Source organism: Triticum urartu, chromosome 1, assembly GCF_003073215.2.
Source record: "Triticum urartu cultivar G1812 chromosome 1, Tu2.1, whole genome shotgun sequence".
Classification (NCBI taxonomy): Eukaryota; Viridiplantae; Streptophyta; class Magnoliopsida; order Poales; family Poaceae; genus Triticum; species Triticum urartu.
The window spans coordinates 494,120,992-494,141,873 of NC_053022.1; the positions used below are offsets into that span (position 1 = coordinate 494,120,992).

Sequence of the window (20,882 nt, forward strand, 5' to 3'; positions counted from 1 at the left end):
TAGCGCGACTCCGGTGAGTCCTCTGTCTGTATGAAGCCTTTGGACCGTATGAAGTCTGTGGTCTGGGGTTTGTCTTCTTCACATGTGGTGTCATGATGACATTCACAGGAAGATTCTCCAAACACCTTTTCGGCACCCAGATCTTCTTCATAGGCGGTCCATTCCTGCAGTTAGTACCAATATACCTGGCAAACACTTCACCATTCTGATTCTTAAACAGTTTGTAGTTTGCATCAAAGGATTCATCAATAATAATGGGATTAGCACAAGTGAAGCCAGATAGGGTGGATGGATCCGCTGAAGGTTCCTTTGCAGCAACCCACGTGGTTTTGGGGTACTGCTCAGGTTTCCAGTAAGAGCCATCGGCATTCATTTTCCTTTTGAACCGAACACCCTCTTTCCTAGGGTTTCAGTTCAGAATCTGCCTTTTGAGGACATCACATAGTGTCTGATGCCCTTTGAGACTTTTGTACATCCCTGTTTCAAGCAGTGTCTTCAACCTAGCATTCTCATCAGCAATAGCAGTGGTATCCTCGGCAGAGGGGTTAGTTACCACATCAACAGGTGAAGATATTGCAACAGTAGCAGCAGTAGAACATTCAGCAACAGAAGTAGCGTTATCATGCTCAATGCATTTAAGACATGGTGGTTCAAATCCTTCTTGAGCTGAACTGATCTGTTTGGCGCGAAGTGACTCATTTTCCTTTTGAAGATCTTCATGAGCCGCTCTCAATTTCTCAAGGTCTTGCTTCCTTTGAAGATAATCATAGGACAACCTTTCATGAGTTGTTGAGAGCGTTTCATGACGACTTTCAAGTTCCTCATACTTAACGTGAAGATTTTTTATGTCTTCAATTAAGGACTGAGATCGAGTCATTTCAGCGTCTAACAGATCATCGCTTTTGTCTAACAGTTTTTGGATGTGTTCCATAGCTTTCTGTTGTTCAGTTGCAATTTTAGCAAGTGTTTTGTAGCTAGGTTTGGAATCACAATCAGATTCATCGTCACCGGATGTTTGATAGTGAGTAGTGCGTGTGTTTACCTTGGCACCACGTGCCATGAAGCAGTAGGAAGGAGCAGAGTAGTCCTTGTCATTTGCATCGGTGTCGGTGACGAAGTCATTGTCTTCAGTGTTGAAGATGGACTTGGCAATGTATGCTGTAGCCAGACTCGCAACGCCAGAATTTGACTCCTCCTCAGACTCCACCTCCGCCTCCTCAGAAGCAGACTCCTCCTCAGAATCCATTTCCTTGCCAACAAACGCACGTGCCTTGCCAGATGAGCTCTTCTTGTGTGATGAAGACTTTGAGGAAGACTTGGAAGAAGACTTTGAGTATTTCTTCTTCTTCTTGTCGTCAGAGTCATACTCCTTGCTCTTCTTCTTCTTGTTGTTCTCATTGTCCCACTGTGTATACTCAGAGATGTAGTGGCCAGGTTTCTTGCACTTGTGACATGTTCTCTTCTTGTAGTCATGAGCAGAAGCTTCATCATTCCTTGAGCTTGATCGTGAAGACTTTCTGAACCCTTTCTTCTTGGTGAATTTTTGGAACTTCTTCACAAGCATAGCAAGCTCCTTTCCAATGTCTTCAGGATCATCAGAACTGCTGTCAGATTCTTCTTCGGATGAGGAGACAGCTTTTGCCTTCAAGGCACGAGTTTGCCCATAGCTGGGACCGTAGATGTCTCTTTTCTGAGAAAGCTGAAACTCGTGTGTGTTGAGCCTCTCAAGTATGTCAGACGGATCGAGTGTCTTGAAATCAGGGCGTTCTTGAATTATCAGGGCCAGGGTGTCAAACGAACTGTCAAGTGATCTCAGGAGTGTCTTGACGACTTCATGCTTGGTGATCTCTGTGGCGCCGAGGGCTTGAAGCTCATTTGTGATGTCAGTGAGTCGATCAAACGTGAGCTGGACATTCTCATTGTCATTTCTCTTGAAGTGGTTGAAGAGGTTGCGAAGGACACTGATTCTCTGATCTCTCTGGGTGGAGACGCCTTCGTTGACCTTGGAGAGCCAGTCCCAGACTAGCTTGGAAGTCTCCAACGCACTCACAAGGACCAACAGTAAGTAAAGGGAAGGGAAGGATGAAACCAGTGACTCGTTGAAGACAATGATTTGTTGGACCAGTTCCAGTTGGTGTGACAACTGTATGTCTGGTTAGGGCGGCTAGGTATTTAAACCTGAGGACACACAGTCCCGGACACACAATCCTGAACACGCAGCTCAGAACCCTTAGTCCTCACCGTATTCCCCTTGAGCTAAGGTCACGCAGACCTCGCCCAATCACTCTGGTAAGTCTTCAAGGTAGACTCCCAAACCTTCACAGACTTCGTTCACCGGCGATCCACAATGACTCTTGGATGCTCAGAACGCGATGCCTAACCGGCTGGAGGATTCACAGTCCTCAAGTGTAATAAGTCTTCAGATCACACAGACAGGACGACTTAAGTGATGCCTAACACTCTTTGGTTCTTGGTGGTTAGGACTTTATCCTCGCAAGGAATTCTCTCTCAGAGGCTTCGAGGTGGGTTGCTCTCAAACGACAACAGCCGCACTTTAACTCTGAGCAGCCAACCGTTTATGGTTGTAGGGGGTGGGCTATTTATAGCCACTAGGCAACCCGACCTGATTTGTCCGAAATGACCCTGGATCACTAAGGAACTGACACGTGTTCCAATGGTCAGATTTCAAACACACACGCCTAACCGGCTGGAGGATTCACAGTCCTCAAGTGTAATAAGTCTTCAGATCACACAGACAGGACGACTTAAGTGATGCCTAACACTCTTTGGTTCTTGGTGGTTAGGACTTTATCCTCGCAAGGAATTCTCTCTCAGAGGCTTCGAGGTGGGTTGCTCTCAAACGACAACAGCCGCACTTTAACTCTGAGCAGCCAACCGTTTATGGTTGTAGGGGGTGGGCTATTTATAGCCACTAGGCAACCCGACCTGATTTGTCCGAAATGACCCTGGATCACTAAGGAACTGACACGTGTTCCAATGGTCAGATTTCAAACACACACGGCAACTTTACTTGGGCTACAAGCAAAGCTGACTTGTCCAACTCTGAACAAGATTCGCTCTCATAGTCTTCACTCGAAGACATAGGATTTTGGTTAAGCATCACTTTAGTCATTCTGACTGGTTTTTCTTGGACCCCACTTAACAGTACGGTGGTTCCTATGACTCAACAAAGAAGAAAAAGAACTACGAAAGCTTTAAGTCTTCGAGCTCCATAGTCTTCATGCGATGTCTTCTCTTGTCATAGTCTTCAATGTGAATGTCTTCATATACCACCTTTGACTTCAATGTCTTCATGCATTTTTAGGGTCATCTCTGGTAGGAAAACCGAATCAATGAGGGACTTCTACCTGTGTTATCCTGCAATTCTCACAAACACATTAGTCCCTCAACTAGGTTTGTCGTCAATACTCCAAAACCAACTAGGGGTGGCACTAGATGCACTTACACCAGGTGTGGTGGCGCCGCCCGCCATGGAAGCTGGCCACGTGGATGGAGATCGAGGAATCCATGGCGTGGGCGCTGGTCGCGCGAGGAATACAAAAGCCCGGGCCCGGGCGGCTCGCCCCATTCTTGACCTAGACGCCGCTCTCTCCCATCTTTGGGCGGCCCCAAAAAACCCTAGATCTGAGATTTCGTCCTCTTTCCGGTGGTGGGAGGGGAAGATTGGCGGCGATCTTCGATCATTTGCGGAGGTAGTCTCCTCCTCCTCGAGCGAGCCCAAGGCGATGGAGGGGTTCGGCCACCGGAGTTTCCGCGGAGGGAGATGCGAGGGGTTCGGATCTGGCCGGATGGGGTGCGGGGCCGGTCGCTTCGACCGTGGCCGGGGACGCGGGCGCTTCTCCTGGTCCAGGGAAGTGGACGGCGACGACATCTCCACCAACAGGAAGACGGCGTCGGCCTCCAATGACACCGAGCGCTTGGATGAGGCAGCGGAGCGCTCCAAGAGGGCGAGACCTGGGGGTTTGTGGGTGGAGAAGAACCCTAACTCCTCCGGATCTGAAGCTGCACTCGTGTTCAAGAAGAAGCAGGCGCCCGAGAACTCATCTCGGGCGATCCCTACCAATCAGGTGCACCCTTCCAAGGCTTATGATCCATGTGCTATTTGCAAGGCTACTAGTCATTCTCCTACTAGTTGTCCGCAAGCCTTTTGTGAGAGATGCAATAGATTGGGTCATCTAGCTTCGGTCTGTGTTACTTTTCTGCCCTGGGAGTGCATTGCCCCCATGTGTGCTTTCCAAGCTAAAGGGCAGGGGTTCCTATACATCCGTGATTCTTGCACTGCTAAACAGCTCAAGGAGAGATCTACTAGCGTAGTGATTACTGTCGTAGAGGGGAATGCTAGTGTGGAAGAGCTTGAGGAAGCATTTTCTGATTACATAGGGACCAAATGGCATTGCACTGCCCGCACTATTGGCCCTGATACTTATGTGATGAGATTTCCTAACCAAAGAGATGTGAAAAAGGCATGTTATAATGATAGAATGATCCTCAAATCTTGTGGTGTGGTAGTTAAGATCGTCCCTTGGTCAGCCAACATTGGGGCCAAAGGGATCATGGAGATGGCGTGGGTGAAAGTTGCTAATATCCCTCTGGAAAGAAGAAATGAGAGAAATGTTGCGTATGTTTCTTCCCTGGTGGGCGTCCCACTCGAGATCGGCATGGCCATCCTGCACAAGCCAGAATTTGTCAGGGTCCGGCTGGGGTGTCGCAACCTAGACGAACTCCCTGGGGTGGCTGAAGCAGTGTCGGGTACGCACTTCTTTGATTTTTTCTATGAAATCGAGAAGGTGTTGATTCGTGACCCAGAAAGAGAGAAAAAAGAAGTGCAGATGGAGGAGGGTGTTAATAAAACCCCTTTTGTGAGAACATCCACATGGGGCAAGCATGACCCTAAGTCTGGACACAAAGGGAAAAATGATGGATACAGTAAAAATGGTGGTGATGGGGACGAGAACCCGATCGATGAGAAAGAAGGAGAAAGCATAGAATCTGAGGAATCAGAAGATAACACCCTGTTAATTGAAACCATGGTTGTGGAGGCTTATAACAAAGAAAAAGCGCAGGCCTCTCAGGCAATGCTGGGTGTTGATGACACCAAGCATAATGCTGATGAGATCCAGGTAGAAAAAAATAATGTTGATACGTGTTCTCATGTTATTGGTATGCCCCATGATGATATAGCTCATTTAAATGTGGCTATGGGTTATGAACAGATGGTGGAACTTGAGGGAGAGGACCTTTCCAAGTTGGAAAATTCAGATTACCTGGTACAATTCCCTGCCTCCCCTTCTGAGGATGTGGGAGAGGTGATTCTCACCCCTCCCCTTTTATCTGAAGAAGTTCAGAGGTTTAGCTTCAGGAATTTGCAGAATATGGAAGGAAGAATGCAAGAGAGAGCTGTTGCCATTTCCAGGAAGAGAAATTTGGAAGGTAATTCAGCTAACCATAACTCCTTTGATGCTCTTGCTAATCCTGAACTTATGATTCGTGCTGTGAAAATGGGGGTAGCTTTCCCTGACAATAATTTCTCTAATGTGGATATTATTAGAGAACTTGAAATAGTCATGGGGGAATGTCCAAAACGGAGAGGGGTCAAAATGTGAGGGTAGAGGAGGAAGTGATGTATATCACAAATGGAAAAGGAGACCAAACTCCTGTTAATACTGACTGGGGGATAGGGAAGAGGACATGGAAGAGCAATTTACCTTGATCCGGTCTAGGAAAAGGAAAAGCCCTAAAGTGAAAGTGGCTATTTCGAGGCCCATTACTAGAAGTAAAAAAAATCATGTGGGAGGCACACAGGCTGGCAGCCCTACCCATAATACCAGGGCCATCAGAGGGGGACGAAAAGGGAAAAGATACAAATGATAGGTCTTTTTTGGAATTGCAGGGGGGCAGGAAAGAAAGGAATGAGAACCTGCCTGTCCCATATGATTAAGGACCATTCCCTTGACTTTCTTTGTCTGCAAGAAACGTTGAAGAAGAATTTTTTGGATAGTTATTTTAGAAAGCTCGACCCTCACAACCTGTTTGAGTGGGGCTGGATCCCCTCAATTGGCAAGGCTGGAGGTATCTTATGTGGGGTTCGGAAGGAAAAGTTTGAAGTAGTTGCTTAGAGAAAAGGCAGGTTCATTCTCCAAGTCTCTCTATATGATATTAGTAGGAAAAAATCTGGACTCTCTGTAGCGTCTATGGAGCAGCCCATGAGAGGGATAAAAATGATTTTCTTAGTGAATTGGCTGATTTCTGTTGCCATATTCAGACTCCTTTACTAATTGGGGGAGACTTCAATATCCTCAGACATAGTGGAGAGAAGAATAAAAGATGGCGTCGAACAGCACATTCTAACCTGTTCAACTCTATCATTAACACTATGTGTCTGAGGGAGATTTATATGAGCGGGGGGGGGGGGGGGGGGGGGCGTACACTTGGTCTAATAACCAAGCTCATCCGACCTTGGAGAAATTGGATCGTGTTCTGATGAATAATGAGTGGGAGGAGATGTTTCCTATGGTTAACATGAAGAAACTCGTTAGGGAGATCTCAGATCACAATGCTCTCTTATTGTACTCTGATAACCATGTTGTCAGAGCCCCACAAAAAAGAGAGTTCAGATCTGAAATAAGCTGGCTAAAATCTGAGGAATTTCTTCCTCTAGTTAGCAAAATCTGGAACCAGAAATGTGAATGCCACCGATCCTGTTGATATTCTTAATATCAAACTAAAAAGATTTAAGAAGTTTTTCAAAGGCTGGGGATCGAATAAATTCGGTCATGAAAAGAAAAGGAAGAAGGAGATTAGAGAAGAACTTGCTTTCATTGAGAAAATAGAAGAGGAGGGGGAGATAGACCATGAAATGTTCTGTAGGAAGACTGATCTCCTTGTGGAGATGAATGAAATTCTTGTCAATGAGGAGCTTTTTCTGCTGCAGCAATCTAATGAAAGATGGCTGCTGGGGGGGATCGCAACACCGCCTATTATCAAAAAATTGCTAATGGTAATAAGCGTAAAAACACTATACATTCACTTCATGTTGGGAGTACGGTGATTGAGGGGACTGAGAAGCTACTGGAGCATGCCACTAATTTCTACAAAAATCTTTTTGGGCCGGCTCAGGGAAACATATTCCACCTTGACCCTGATATTTGGGGGGCTGAAGAAAAGCTTGATGAGCTCGACAACGAGATCCTTAATAGGCCTTTCACAGAGGAAGAAGTGAAGAGAGCATTGTTTTCCATGAAAAGTAACAGGGCCCCTAGTCCAGATAATATCCCCACTGAATTCTACCAGCATTGCTGGGAGATAGTGAAGAGTGATATCATGAGATTGTTTACTGTCTTTCATGCTGGGGAGCTTGATGTCTGTAGATTGAATTATGGCATTATTACTTTACTGCCCAAGATTAATGGAGCCAATAAAATCCAGCAGTTTAGGCCGATTTGCCTGCTAAGATGTCCTTACAAACTGATAACTAAGGTGCTGGATAACGGGGTGGCCCCCTTTGCTGATAAGCTGTTTAGTAGACATCAGAATGCATTTATCAAGCATCGGAATATCATGGATGGAGTATTATCTTTGCATGAAATTCTGCATCATACTTACATCAAGAATAAGGTGGGTATTGTCATTAAGCTTGATTTCGAGAAAGCATATGACAAAGTGAATTGGGACTTTCTTTTGGAATGTCTCGAGATGAGAGGGTTTGGTCCCACATGGTGTGGGTGGATTAAAAGTGTTCTGGTCGATGGCACAGTTAGCATGAAGTTGAACAACGTTATGGGCCCATATTTCAAGAGCTTTAAAGGGGTTAGACAAGGGGATCCGGTGTCGCCCTTCCTTTTTAACATTGCTGTTGAATGCCTGTGTAAAATGGTGCTGCAGGCACAGAAGAATGATTTAGTTGTTGGGCTCGCTCCGGACCTTGTTGAAAAGGGAGTGGCCATATTGCAATACGCAGATGATATAGTTTTGTGCATTGACCATGATCTAGAGAAGGCTGTGAACATGAAGTTGTTGTTATACATTTTTGAGCTCATGTCTGGGCTCAAAATCAATTTCCAGAAAAGTGAGATCCTGTGTGTAGGGGGGGATGATGATATCCTTAGAGCATATGCTGATATGTTCGATTGTCAAATAGGGCACTTTCCCATGAAGTATCTGGGGGTGCCAGTGACCTTTTCTTCTTTACGAGTAGCTGACTGGGACTTTTTAGAGTCCAGATTCATTAAGAGATGTGATTCTGGCCTGGGGGGCAATGCCTCATCTGGGGGGCGCTTGACATTGCTCAATGCTAATATTTCTAGCATTGCTTTTTATTATATGTCCGTGTACCTTCTATCTAAAACTATTCTGGCCAGGATTGATAAATGTAGAAGGAGATTCTTTTGGCATGTGACCCAGAATAAGAAACGGTACTACCTTGTTAAATGGACTAGAATTTGTAGATCCAAGAATAAGGGAGGGCTGGGTGTGAAAGACTTACATAAGCAGAACCTTAGCCTGGTTACTAAATGGTGGTGGAAATTAGAAACTAAATCCGGCCTATGGCAGGATATTGTAAAAGCCAAATACTTCAGTAGGGCTACTATGGCTGACATTAAAACGAAGTGCAATGATTCACCATGCTAGAAAGCGATCATGAAGGTGAATAATCTTTATATGGCAGGGAGGAGAGTAATTGTACAATCGGGAAACATTGCTAGGCTATGAATTGATCCCATTGGGGACAATATCCCTCTGGCTGAGCAGTTTCCCCATCTTTTCTCGATCTGCAATTATCCTGAGTGCACTATTGATAAATGCGCAAATGCTGATCCCTCCTCATTCTTTAGAAGGAGGTTGAATGGTGAGCTCTTAGATCAATGGGCTGTGGTTGATAATAGGGCCAGGGAAGCATGTGTTTCAGATGCCTCTGATGTGATCAAATGGGGCTTGGGTGGTAAGACCTCTTTTACCACCAAATCGGTGTACTCGTTCCTGGAAAAGAATGTCGCTGGGTGTGATTACAGATGGATCTGGAGTGCTAGAATCCCTCTCAAAATTCAAATATTCCTGTGGCAACTTTTTCAGGATGCTGTCCTGACTAGGGATGTGATGAAACATCGCGGTTGGAAAGGAAATTCAAAATGTTCTTTTTGTGAAGGAAGAGAGACCGCACAACATTTGTTCTTTACTTGCCCTATTGCCAGGATAACCTGGAGAATAGTGGCATGTATGTTTGGCACTGCTTTATGCCCTGATAATATTTGGCAGGCCTACTCTTGGTGTTTTACATTCCTACCTGGGGGGGAGTTCTATACAGCAGGGATCGCTGCTGTGTGCTGGGCGATCTGGTCGTGTCGCAACAGGGCCACCTTTGAGTTCAAACCTCTTACGAGCCCGTTTGAATGTATTTTCTCTACCTGTGCCTTAATTTGCTATTGGGCAGGAATGATGAAGCAGGATGACGCGACTGCCATGAGGGATGGCGCGAAGATGCTGAAGGAGAATGCGTCGATGATGATGAGGATTTGTGCTGTGAACCGTGAAGAGGCGACCTGCTGATTCTACTGGAGCTGTGTCCCTGTGGTTTAATTTGATGCTTGAGATGCTCTCCCCTGCGTGGGTCTGAACTTATTCTGCTCGACTGTTGCGAGCTTGTGTTTTGTGCTCTTTTGGGGCTGTTTGACCCTGGTCCTTAGCTACAGAGATTTGGTGTCGTCGGGTTTTCGCCCCACAGTGAGTTATCTCGATGGCGAGTGCTCACAGTGGGTTTCTCGGCGATGCGTTGAACTCACTTCCCCTTTTCTCCTCTTTGGACTGCTGTATTTCCGTTATGTCGCAGTAATGGAAAGGGGTAATGCCCGGTTAAAAAAATTTAGTTGGTTCAAGTTTAGTTTTTTCACCAAGTGCTTGCCCATTTACAACTATACGTAATATAATCTATCCCATGATGAAAAAGTCCTGTGATGGTTTTACATGAAGGGAAACAATTGGATATGGCATAAATCAAGAAAAGAGAGATGAGATGAATCTAGCGTCGAGAACTTTGTATATTCATCCATACTCCATAGCTTGATTTCAAAGACCTACATGGGACTCCTTCAATGGATCATACTGACCTTGAATTACCCTCTTAAAAATTCTGGAACTGATCGAAATAAATACCCTCCTGATTTATAGACAGCTAACCGGTGACCTCTGATGGCCAACTTAAATTGATTAAAATGTTCCAATCAGACTAGAATCTGTCTTGTTTAACATGCAGAGTTCAACTCTGAATCTTTGATACGTCTGCATGCACCTATAGCCTTCTGTCCTGGAATGCAGCTTGCCTCGTCTGAACATTGGTAATGTTCTGTTACTGCTGATCCTTTGTTCACAAGAACAAGCACACAGATGCATAGTATAGACAAGCAACAAAAAACATGTCAGTTATGTTGCTATGAACAATAATATAATTACTACGTATGTTATTATTCTTGCAATGTAAAGGCATGCTATTACCTGCAGCATACAATCTATACCAATAATCCCGGGATGACTCAATGCGGAGGAAGAGGGAAAAGAAAAATCGTAGATTTCGTTTGGAAAGGGATATCATGGAAGGGTTGTACCATGGAGAAGGGGTGATAAATATTGAAGATGACGAGGAAGAGATTCAGGCCACACTTCGGGAGTCACTAAGAGACAAGAATGTCTCTCACGCAGTTGAGAGGAGGTGTGGGAGTGGCAGTGGTGTTCGTGTGTCTCTTGGGAAACAGAGTATCACAGCATACTTTGACAAGGAATTGTCAAGCAACAAAGTATCAATGCAGCCAAAGATTAACACTGCTTTGAATGTTGAGTCAAAAGATGTACTTGGCCAAGCTTGGGCAAAGTTTTTTCATGCTAATGACATTGCTGGTCTGAAAGCAAATTGTCCCTATTTTCGTGCGGCTGTCAAGATAACTCAAAACCTTGGCCCAGCTCCTGTTCCAACTGCCAAGGAGATTGATGGGATATATTTGCACAAGAATTATGAAGAAGCTGAGCAGTGGTTGAACATGTTCAAGCAAGACTGGAGGAACTATGGTGTAACTGTGATGTGTGACTCATGGACAGGGCCTACTGGTATGAGTCTCATCAATTTCATGGTGTATTGCAATGCACGGATGTTCTTTCATAAATCCATTGATGCTTCTGGTCAAACTCAGACTCCAGGTTAGTTTTCTAATGATTGGAACTATGTTTACGCATGTTCATTCATTGTTAATTCTGACTAGCTATGCCTTGTTAGTTTTCTACATGATGGTATGATGCATTTATTGTGCATTTAGAGTTGAAAATCTGTTATGTTTGTCTATTCATGGTTGAAAATCTGTTATGTTTGTTTATTCATGGTTAAATGTGGCTATTATGCCTTTTCTAATCTTTTTACATGATATTATGATGCATTTAGAGTAAAAAAAGTGTCATTTCTGTTTATTCATGCTTTTTTCTGTTATTACTCGCTTCATTTTTGTTTCAAACAAAAATTTACTTGCAATTAATTGGCAGAGTTTATCTATAGAGAGATCAGAAAGGTCGTTGTGGAAGAGATAGGTTCTGAGAATGTTGTTCAAATCATAACTGATAATGGGTCAAATTACAAGAAAGCATGTAAAACTCTGGTAGAACAACCAGAGTTTAGTCATATTGTTTGATAGCCATGTGCTGCCCACACTGTTAACCTCATGCTTAAGGATGTTGCTAAGTTTTGTGAGATTGACGTGATAGTTAAAAGTGCTAAGCAGATCTGTAGATTTTTCTACAATCACAATAACCTACATGATAGCATGAAAAAGAACATTGGTGGTGAACTCATAAAACCGAATGTGACCTGGTTTGGAACGGTGTTCATGTTCTTGGAGAGTTTCCATTGTAAGAAAGATGAGTTTAGGAAATGGATGGTGTCCGATGATTGGAAGGGAAGTACTTGGAACGGTGCTGCTGATTATGTGTTCGCTGAAGAGCTGCTATCTAGTAATATGTGGTGGGCAGCTTTAGAGTGGGTTCTTGCTGTGCTAGAGCCACTCTACAAAGCCCTTAGATATGCTGATACACAAAAGAGATGCACCCTATCTGGATTCAAGAAGAGTATGATGACAGCCATACAAAAGTTGGAAAGTCATCTTGGTGGTGGATCACAAATGTTTCATAGAGTCATGAGCAAGGTGTCCAAGAGGATCGATGCTATGCAAGAAGGCACACTATTGGTTGCAGGTAGTTACAAAACTAACTAAATTTGTATTATGACGCTCTCTTTTTATGGTTTTAACTTCTTTTGTTCTCCCTTTTCCTATGCAGCTGTTGTCCTTGATCCTTACACACATTATCAGATCAACATGTGCAAGATGATGGACTATGCTCTTGCACTAACAGATGCCATTGAGAAGATCGCAGACCCTGAGACCGCTGTTTTGGCTATTGATGAAGTCGGCACTTACAGGGAATGTCATGGGAGGTTTGGCTCAAGGTTGGCACGTTCCTCTGCAGAGAAAATGTCACCAAGTAAGTTCCAATTACCCCACTTGTAATATTCTCTATTACCCCAGTTTTGCAACTCAGTTCATCTCACTATGTTAATTTTGTTTTAACTTGGCAGCTGAGTGGTGGTTCCAATTTGGAGGGGAAGTTCCTAATCTGCAGAAGTGTGCCTTGAGGATTGTATCACAATGCGTTTCGTCAAGTGGCTGTGAGAGGAATTGGAGCGCTTTTGCTTTGGTCCACACGAAGCAAAGAAACCGTCTTCTATATGGCAAGCTGCACAAGCTTGTATCTGTGCGCTACAACTTGAAGGTATGAAATGTGTTTTGCCCATATGCCATTATTCACCCACATGCCATGATTCACCTGCATACTGTTGTTTAATAAGCATTGTTTGAAATAAAGGTGTTGTTTACTAAGTAAATGCTACTATTTATTAAAGACTGTTATTAGGTTGTTATTTAAAGTAAATGTTGATGTTTACTTAGCAATGTTTAGAGTAAAGGCTGCTGTCTAATAAGCATTGTTTTATACATAGCGACTTTATCCATTTTATTCTTTGTACTTCGTTGTCATTCACTGATTTTGTTTTCACATTTTGAAGATAGGTGCTGAAGAAGAAGAAGACCCGGTGAGAGAGAATGATAAGCAGAAGGAAGTTGATGCATGTGCAATGATGATGGATACAACCATGTTTGATGCAACAAATCCTATGATGGAATGGTTGAATGAGGATGAGGAGCATGCAATCTTGGATGGAGTTGATGCTGCTAGCGCCGTGTTTGAGAAAATACGTTTGCTTAACTCAAGTAGGAAAGTGTCTCGTCTTGCAAGGAAGGATAATGGCAGGAAAAGAAAGAGGGTAGAGGAAGAAGAGGATGACTACCATGATAGCGAGGATGATGATAAAGAGAATGAGGAGCTGGACCTAGAAATTGATGATGATGATAGCCATGATGATGGTGCAAGTCAATCTGATGGAGGAGATTCGCCAATGCAAGTTGAAAAGGATTTAGCAAGCCAAGTTGGAAACAATGTTGAGGTAAAAAGTGATGGTAGTTTGGTGAACCGTAGATCTGAACGGGTTAGGCAAGCCAAGAAGGTCAAGGAGGTCACCAGCCTTTACAATTGACAAGTAAGTTCCTTGTGATGATATCAATAATTTCCCATTTATGCACTTTGTTATATTCTGTCATAAACATGTGATGTTTGCTTTAGTCCATATGATTTTATATGTTGTTTCAATTGGGATTGTCATCTATTAATTGTTGTTTCTGCCATCAACTTGATGTTTATATAATTCACAATGCTTTAGTCCATATGATTCTATATGGTGTTTCAATTGGGGCTGCCATCTATGAGTTGTTGCTGCCATCTACTTGTAATGTTTATATAATTCACAATGCTTTAGTCCATCTGAATTTATATGTTGTATTAATTTGGGCTGTCATCTATGAGTTGTTTCTGCCATCTACTTGTAATATTTATATAATTCACATTGTTTCTGCCCATATGATTTTATATGTTGTTCCAATTGCGGCTGCCATCATTGAGTTGTTGTGTAACGCCCTCGATGCGGCTATATCTCCCACATGTCGAAGCATGACTTAGAGGCATAACCGCATTGAAAGCAATGTCGCAAGTGAGGTAATCTTCGCAAACAACCCATGTAATACATAAGGGAAAGACATACATAATTGGCTTACAATCGCCACTTCACACAATTACATGAATAAAGCATTACATCAACCAGATACAATCAAGGTCCGACTACGGAACCAAAATAAAAGAAGAACCCCAAACGCGACATAGATCCCCGATCGTCCCAACTGGGCTCCACTACTGATCAACTAGAATGAAACAACACAAAGGAAAAGATCTTCATCGAGCTCCTCCTGAGCTTGGTTGCGTCATCTGCACGGTTCAACGGCACCTGCAAGCTGGTTTTGGAAGTATCTGTGAGTCACGGGGACTCGGCAATCTCGCACCCTCGCGATCAAGACTATTTAAGCTTATGGGTAAGGTAAAAGGTATGAGGTGGAGCTGCAGCAAGCGACTAGCATATATGGTGGCTAACATACGCAAATGAGAGCGAGAAGAGAAAGCAAAGCACGGTCGATAAAAGTATGATCAAGAAGTGATCCTAGAACAACCTACGTCAAACATAACTCCAACACCGTGTTCACTTCCCGGACTCCGCCGAAAAGAGACCATCACGGTTACACACGCAGTTTATTCATTTTAATTAAGTTAAGGTTCAAGTTATCTACAACCGGACATTAACAAATTCCCATCTGCCCATAACCGCGGGCACGGCTTTCGAAAGTTCAAATCCTTGCAGGGGAGTCCCAACTTAGCCCATCACAAGCTCTCACGGTCAACGAAGGATAAACCTTCTCCCGAGACATTCCGATCAGACTCGGCATCCCGGTTCTACAAGACAACTTCAACAAAGATAAAACAAGTCCAGCAACACCGCCCGAATGTGCCGACAAATCCCGATAGGAGCTGCACATATCTCGTTCTCAGGGCACACTCAGATGAGCTCTCCATACAACTAAAACCAAACCTCGAGTTTCCCCGAGGGGGCGCTGCACAGGACTCTAGTTTGGACCAACACTCAGAGGAGCACTGGCCCGGGGAGGGTTAAAATAAAGATGACCCTTGAGTCCGCGAAACCCAAGGGAAAAAGGCTAGGTGGCAAATGGTAAAACCAAGATTGGGCATTGCTGGAGGAGTTTTATTCAAGGCGAACTGTCAAGGGGTTCCCATAATAGCCCAACCGCGTAAGGAACGCAAAATCCGGGAACATAACACCGATATGACGGAAACTAGGGTGGCAAGAGTGGAACAAAACACCAGGCAAAAGGCCGAGCCTTCCACCCTTTACCAAGTATATAGATGCATTAATTAAATAAGATATATTGTGATATCCCAACAAGTAAACATGTTCCAACAAGGAACAACATCTCCATGTTCCAACAAGGAACAAACTTCAATCTTCACCTGCAACTAACAACGCTATAAGAGGGGCTGAGCAAAGCGGTAACGTAGCCAAAACAACGGTTTGCTAGGACAAGGTGGTTTAGAGTCTTGGTTCAGCAATATGGGAGGCACGATAAGCAAGTGGTAGGTATCGTAGCATAGGCATAGCAAAAGAGCGAGCAACTAAGCAAGCAAAGATAGAAGTGATTTCGAGGGTATGGTCATCTTGCCTGAAATCCCGCAAGAAAGAAGAACGAGTCCATGAAGAAGACAAACGGACGTAGCCGAACGGGTCCTCACAAACGCGACGTAATCGGAACCAACCCGAAGAAGCAAACACCAGAAAGAAGCACACAACATAATAAACAACCAACACATGAACATGATATGATATGCGGGATGTGGTATGCGATGCATATGCATGATTTGCAAAGAAATGATTGAACCTGGCCTCAAATTTGGAAATCCAAGAGTGCCACTGGAAAGGTGAGGTGATTTCGGTTGAAATCGATATAAAGATCACCGGAATTGGATGCATGGTTTGGAAATGGCAAACAAAACAAATATGGCACCGGTCTGCGATAAACAGCAAGTAGCCAACTAAATGCAACAAAGTAAATATGCTACAACACTCAAACATGGCAAAAAAATACATGGCAGGGATCCACTCATGATGCTTGACAAAAGATGAACACTGAGCTATGGCCAATTCATCCATTAACAGGTTCAAACAAGCATGGCAAAAGTGCAAAAGATAAACAGGTTTCAGACTTAGTGAAATTAACACAAGTCTGGAATTTCAGATCAGGTAGCACACTTTGGAGCATGAAAACTATATGCTACAGGAACTTAACATGGCAAGGAAAGGCATGACATGGAGCTACTAAAAGAGCTTAACAAAAGTCCCTTAGTGACCTTGAGCCAAAAGGGATCAGAAAAGACAATTGCAAGCATGTGAAAATGGCAAAAACATAATCAGGTTACAGACTTAGAGGAAAACTGGAGCATGCAAATATGTTAACGACTAGGCATGTTCACGAGCTCGATGCACTCACTACAGAGCATGGAATGACAAACTAAGCATACACCCATTAAGAATACACATTATATAAGCTAGACATGGCAAGAACAACAACATAGCATGCACGGATTAACAACAACATCCTCGGCAAAATCGCTAACAAGTAGACAATCTGCCAGGAATAACGAAATAGCAAAAGTTGAGCTCGATTGACTCAAGCTAGGGTGCTCCAAAATTGCAAACAAAGATCTGGATGGATAGAGCACCACAAGATTAACAAAAAATCCTTACCGATCATCCTCAAAAGAGGCACGGATCACTAGGAAACAACATGAACATATGGCATATTGATAAAAACAGATCAAGGACTTAGAGAAATTACTAAGTCCCTAAAATCAGCATTAACGAATGCACTACTTTGCAAGCTTGTGCTAGTCACCACACATATCACAAAAATACATGGATATCACCTCTAGAAAGATGGCATGACTTATAACAAAACACATGTAGAGCTCAGGAGCATATCATACACACATTAATCATGGCAAAAATGACAAATAGCTAATTGGTGCAACAGATCTGAAAATTAACTCAAATAGCTCTCTTCCAACAGCATTTCGGGCATCAAGATGAGCTCAAATGAAAATGATGCAATGAGATGAAATGATGTACTTTCTGAGACGAACATTTTGATATGCTACACGCGCAAAACAGAGTTACGGATGCAAAGTTACGGCATGATGAACATGGACATTTGAATCTGGAAAATTTCAGGACTTAGTGAAAATCGCCAAGTCTGGAACTGGGAGTAAGATAGTATGTCGCGCACGGGGCAGGGAATAGTGGTGGCTCACCCATGGGCTTCGGCCCAGACGCGGAGAGAGGCCGGCTAGCCTGAGGGCCGGATGCGGGGCCTGGCAATGGGGCCCACGAGCGGAGGGCTCGTCGTTCTCCTCCCGATCCCGCCTGGATCGGAGAGGCAGGGAGCAGCGGCTCCGGCGCGACGCCGGCGAGGCTGGGCGGCGAGCCGGCGAGGGAACGGCGCCGGGAGATGTGGGGACGGCCGGATCCGGTCGCTCCGGACCCATTCTGGCCAGATCCGGGGCCTGGCGACGACGGGGTGGCACCGGTGCAGCGAGATGGAGGCGGGGCACTCCGGCGAGGTGGCGGTGAAGTCCGGCGAGCGGCGCACTCTGGTGGAGGACGCAAGGAACACGGCGGGGCCGAGCGGCGCGGTTGAAGAGGGGGTTGCGCGCGGACGTGTGGAGCGACGCCGGATGCGGGCGGCAACGAGAAGGACACCGCGGCGTGCTCCGATCGCCGGAGTTGGTCGCCGGTGACGGCGCGAAGGCGGCGGCGAAGATCCAGCAAGGCTGGGTCTCCTGGCGCGCGGGCGGCGGCGGATCTGGGCCCGCGCGGTCCCCGGATGGGCTCCACGGGCCGCGGCGGCGGAGGGAGCTGAGGTGGCAGCCTCTCGTTGGTGCGGCCGGCGACGATGCTGACGTGGAGGGGAGCGGCGGACATGTCCGGCGCGGCACAGATGCGTCCGGACGTGCGGAAGAGGAGTGGATCTAGGTTTAGACCCGGATTTCGGGAGAGATGCACATATTTATAGGTAGAGGGAGCTAGGAGAGTCCAAATGAGGTGCGGTTTCCGGCCACGCGATCGTGATCGAACGACCGAGATGATGGAGAGGGTTTTGGTGGGTTTTGGGCCAAAATAGAAGGGTGTTGGGCTGCAACACACACGAGGCCTTCTCGGTCCCTCAGTTAACCGTTGGAGTATCAAACGAAGTCCAAATGGTACGGAACTTGACAGGCGGTCTACCGGTAGTAAACCAAGGCCGCTTGGCAAGTCTCGGTCCAATCCGGAAACGTTTAACACCCGCACACGAAAAGAGGTAGAAAGAGACACCGGGTGACATAGGAGCGCCGAATTGCAAAACGGACAACGGGAAAAATGTTCGGATGCATGAGACGAACATGTATGCAAATGAAATGCACATGATGACATGATATGCAATGCATGACACGCAAGCAATGACAAGGCAACAACAGCGAATAACTGGAGGACACCTGGCACATCGGTCTCGGGGCGTTACATGTTGTTTCTGCCATCTACTTGTAATGTTTATATAATTCACAATGCTTTAATTGCAAGGTTAAGCGGCATGGGAGCAAAAGAGCTTTTGGTTTGATGAAGACTAACGGGTGGATGAATAGGAAGTCCGAAGTGAAGGTCTCTGTTCGACCCAATACTTTTGGTGCAAGACTGAAGAGTTGAAGAACAGGAAGTCTGAATTAAACTTTCTGTTTGTATTTTGGGGTCGGCATAATTGAACTTCGAATGTCGTGTTAAATTCATCGTGGAGTATAATTCTGAACTGTTATGGGTGTTCGTTTCGACTCTTGGTAGAACTATTAAGTCGCATGTTACTCTTAGTATCTGAACTATTGAGTTACATGTTAATTTGGACTATCATGTTGCTTTTCTAATGGTTGCTGCTCTCTGAATTGATCCACTATGCTATTGCCTGAATGGTTGCAACTGAAGTGTTGATGTTGAGTCTGATATGTAGTGATTTGAGGAATAGATTTAGCTGTTTGATTTTTACATGCATATTTTGGTAAAAGTTCTGAATACTCATTTGTTGTTCTGTTGTATTTCAAAATTTTAGGCAAATTTCGCTCATTTTTCGTCCCAAAATTCAAATTTTGTTTTATGATTTTCGTCTGAAATTTTCTGAAAAAAGCCGAAAAAACCGAATTTCGCCCATTTCGTCCAGGACCGGTAAAAATCAAAAAACGAAAACCGAAATTCTGGTAAGGAGTACGCGGCCATGGCGGCAGCCGTGGAAGTGCCAGGTGCCGCCCTCGAGCTGGAGGGAGAAGCGCTCGGGCGGGATGGAGTCCGGCGGGTCCAGCGTCGGCCTGAAGGATGGCTTGCCGCGGTTCAAGGCAAAGAATACGCCGATGATGGGTTGATTGCAATGGTGGGCACAGAAGCGACGGAGGAAGCCGGGGTCGGTGACGAGGCGCCGCCAGTGTTTGCAGACAAGGGACGCGCGAGGCAGCTAGGAAGGCTGCGGGGAGAGGCGGAGGAGGATCTCGGCGAGCATGTCTTCGCTGTCCATTGGAGAGGGCCGCGACGGCGCTGCGATCTGGCGGCTGGGGCGGAAGATCATATCGCCGCCCTCGGCCGATTAGCCCTACTGTATGTAGAGCGACTGACATGCGATCTCTGCATCATGGGCCTGGAATCGGCCCAACTTTTCCTTCGCTCATGGTACGCACTTCTGGTCCTTTTCTCTTCTCCGTGTGCCCTCTTGTTTTCTCTTTTCTCTTATCATATCACTTCCTCGAAATATCGTTTCAAATTGTTCAGAAAATATTTATGGAACAAAGAGAATAAATAAAAAGAAAGTTATTTTTGTGTGCTCGATAGATATGCAACTAGCCAGCCAACGGGAGTTGCACGCGACCGGTGAACATGCAGTTACGTGCAGCCTGGGAAAACAAAGAAATACTAAAAAAAGCTGTAAATCAATTATATGAGGGAAAATACTTTTTTGCGAGGGTGGAAAAGAAAATAAGTAAATGAAATTCCGCATGGACGGCGGAGATGCAACTGCAGTTGCACGCGGCCAATGAACATGCAGTTGCATATAGTCAATCGGTATGCAATTGCAGTTTTGTGTCGATGTGTGAACATCTGCAGTTGCACATGGTGTAGAAAAGAATTTAAAACCCCAAAATTATAAATTAGTTAAATTAGCTTCTTTATAGAAAATATATAAATGTAGTTGCGCACGACCGGTGGGCATGCAATTGTAGTTGCACGTGATTGGTGTGAACACAAAGTTATGGATACCAGCGGGCTTCCAACTGCAGTTGAATGCTAACAGGGCGGAGCCAGCACACCAACTGAACCCAACGATATTTTTTCTGGCTGGGTATTTTTTTTCTGGCCAGGTATATGTATACATACGTATGTTTTTTAGGCTAAAACACACGCTTTATTACTTAAGAATGTTCTGAGGAATACATACGTACGTGCTTGAATCCAATAAAAAGTAAGGATTGAGCCCATTAACTTAGGACGCATCGCTTAAGCCCCAAAACCCCACAGTGGACCCTTCCGTGCCAGCCTACTCGTGTCCTCCTGCCCCTATTTATCCTATTCTCGTGTGCGCGTAAGGGGCATTTCCTAAACGGTGTCCGTAGCACCCGTTATAGGCTTAACCGTATAGGGCGCACACCCCACGCACCGCCCTGGGCTGGCCCACGTTATTTTTTTTCTGTTATGTGCAACGTGACTCGAACTCCCAATCTCCTGGCGTAGTGTTCGTTGTCACAACCAACAAGCCACC

At 45.0% G+C, this 20,882-nt stretch overlaps 1 protein-coding gene across 1 annotated transcript; it reads left to right on the forward strand.

The window, feature by feature from the left end:
- The first annotated feature begins 10,547 nt into the window (after positions 1–10,547).
- Positions 10,548–12,798, forward strand: LOC125532968. Its single transcript, XM_048696800.1, has 3 exons — positions 10,548–11,194; positions 12,453–12,531; positions 12,626–12,798. The coding sequence occupies exons 1-3, from the start codon at positions 10,548–10,550 to the stop codon at positions 12,680–12,682; spliced, it is 783 nt and encodes a 260-aa protein (XP_048552757.1). The 3' UTR covers positions 12,683–12,798.
- The last annotated feature ends 8,084 nt before the right edge of the window (positions 12,799–20,882 follow it).

What these genes read in the sequence shown, in the direction of transcription:
- LOC125532968 (XM_048696800.1), top strand. Translation starts at nt 10,548, where the DNA reads ATGCGGAGGAAGAGGGAAAAGAAAAATCGTAGATTTCGTTTGGAAAGG. An exon ending in GATGCTTCTGGTCAAACTCA is followed by an intron (nt 11,195 to 12,452) that starts GACTCCAGGTTA and finishes TTGGCTATTGAT; the next exon opens with GAAGTCGGCACTTACAGGGA. An exon ending in TGCAGAGAAAATGTCACCAA is followed by an intron (nt 12,532 to 12,625) that starts GTAAGTTCCAAT and finishes TTAACTTGGCAG; the next exon opens with CTGAGTGGTGGTTCCAATTT.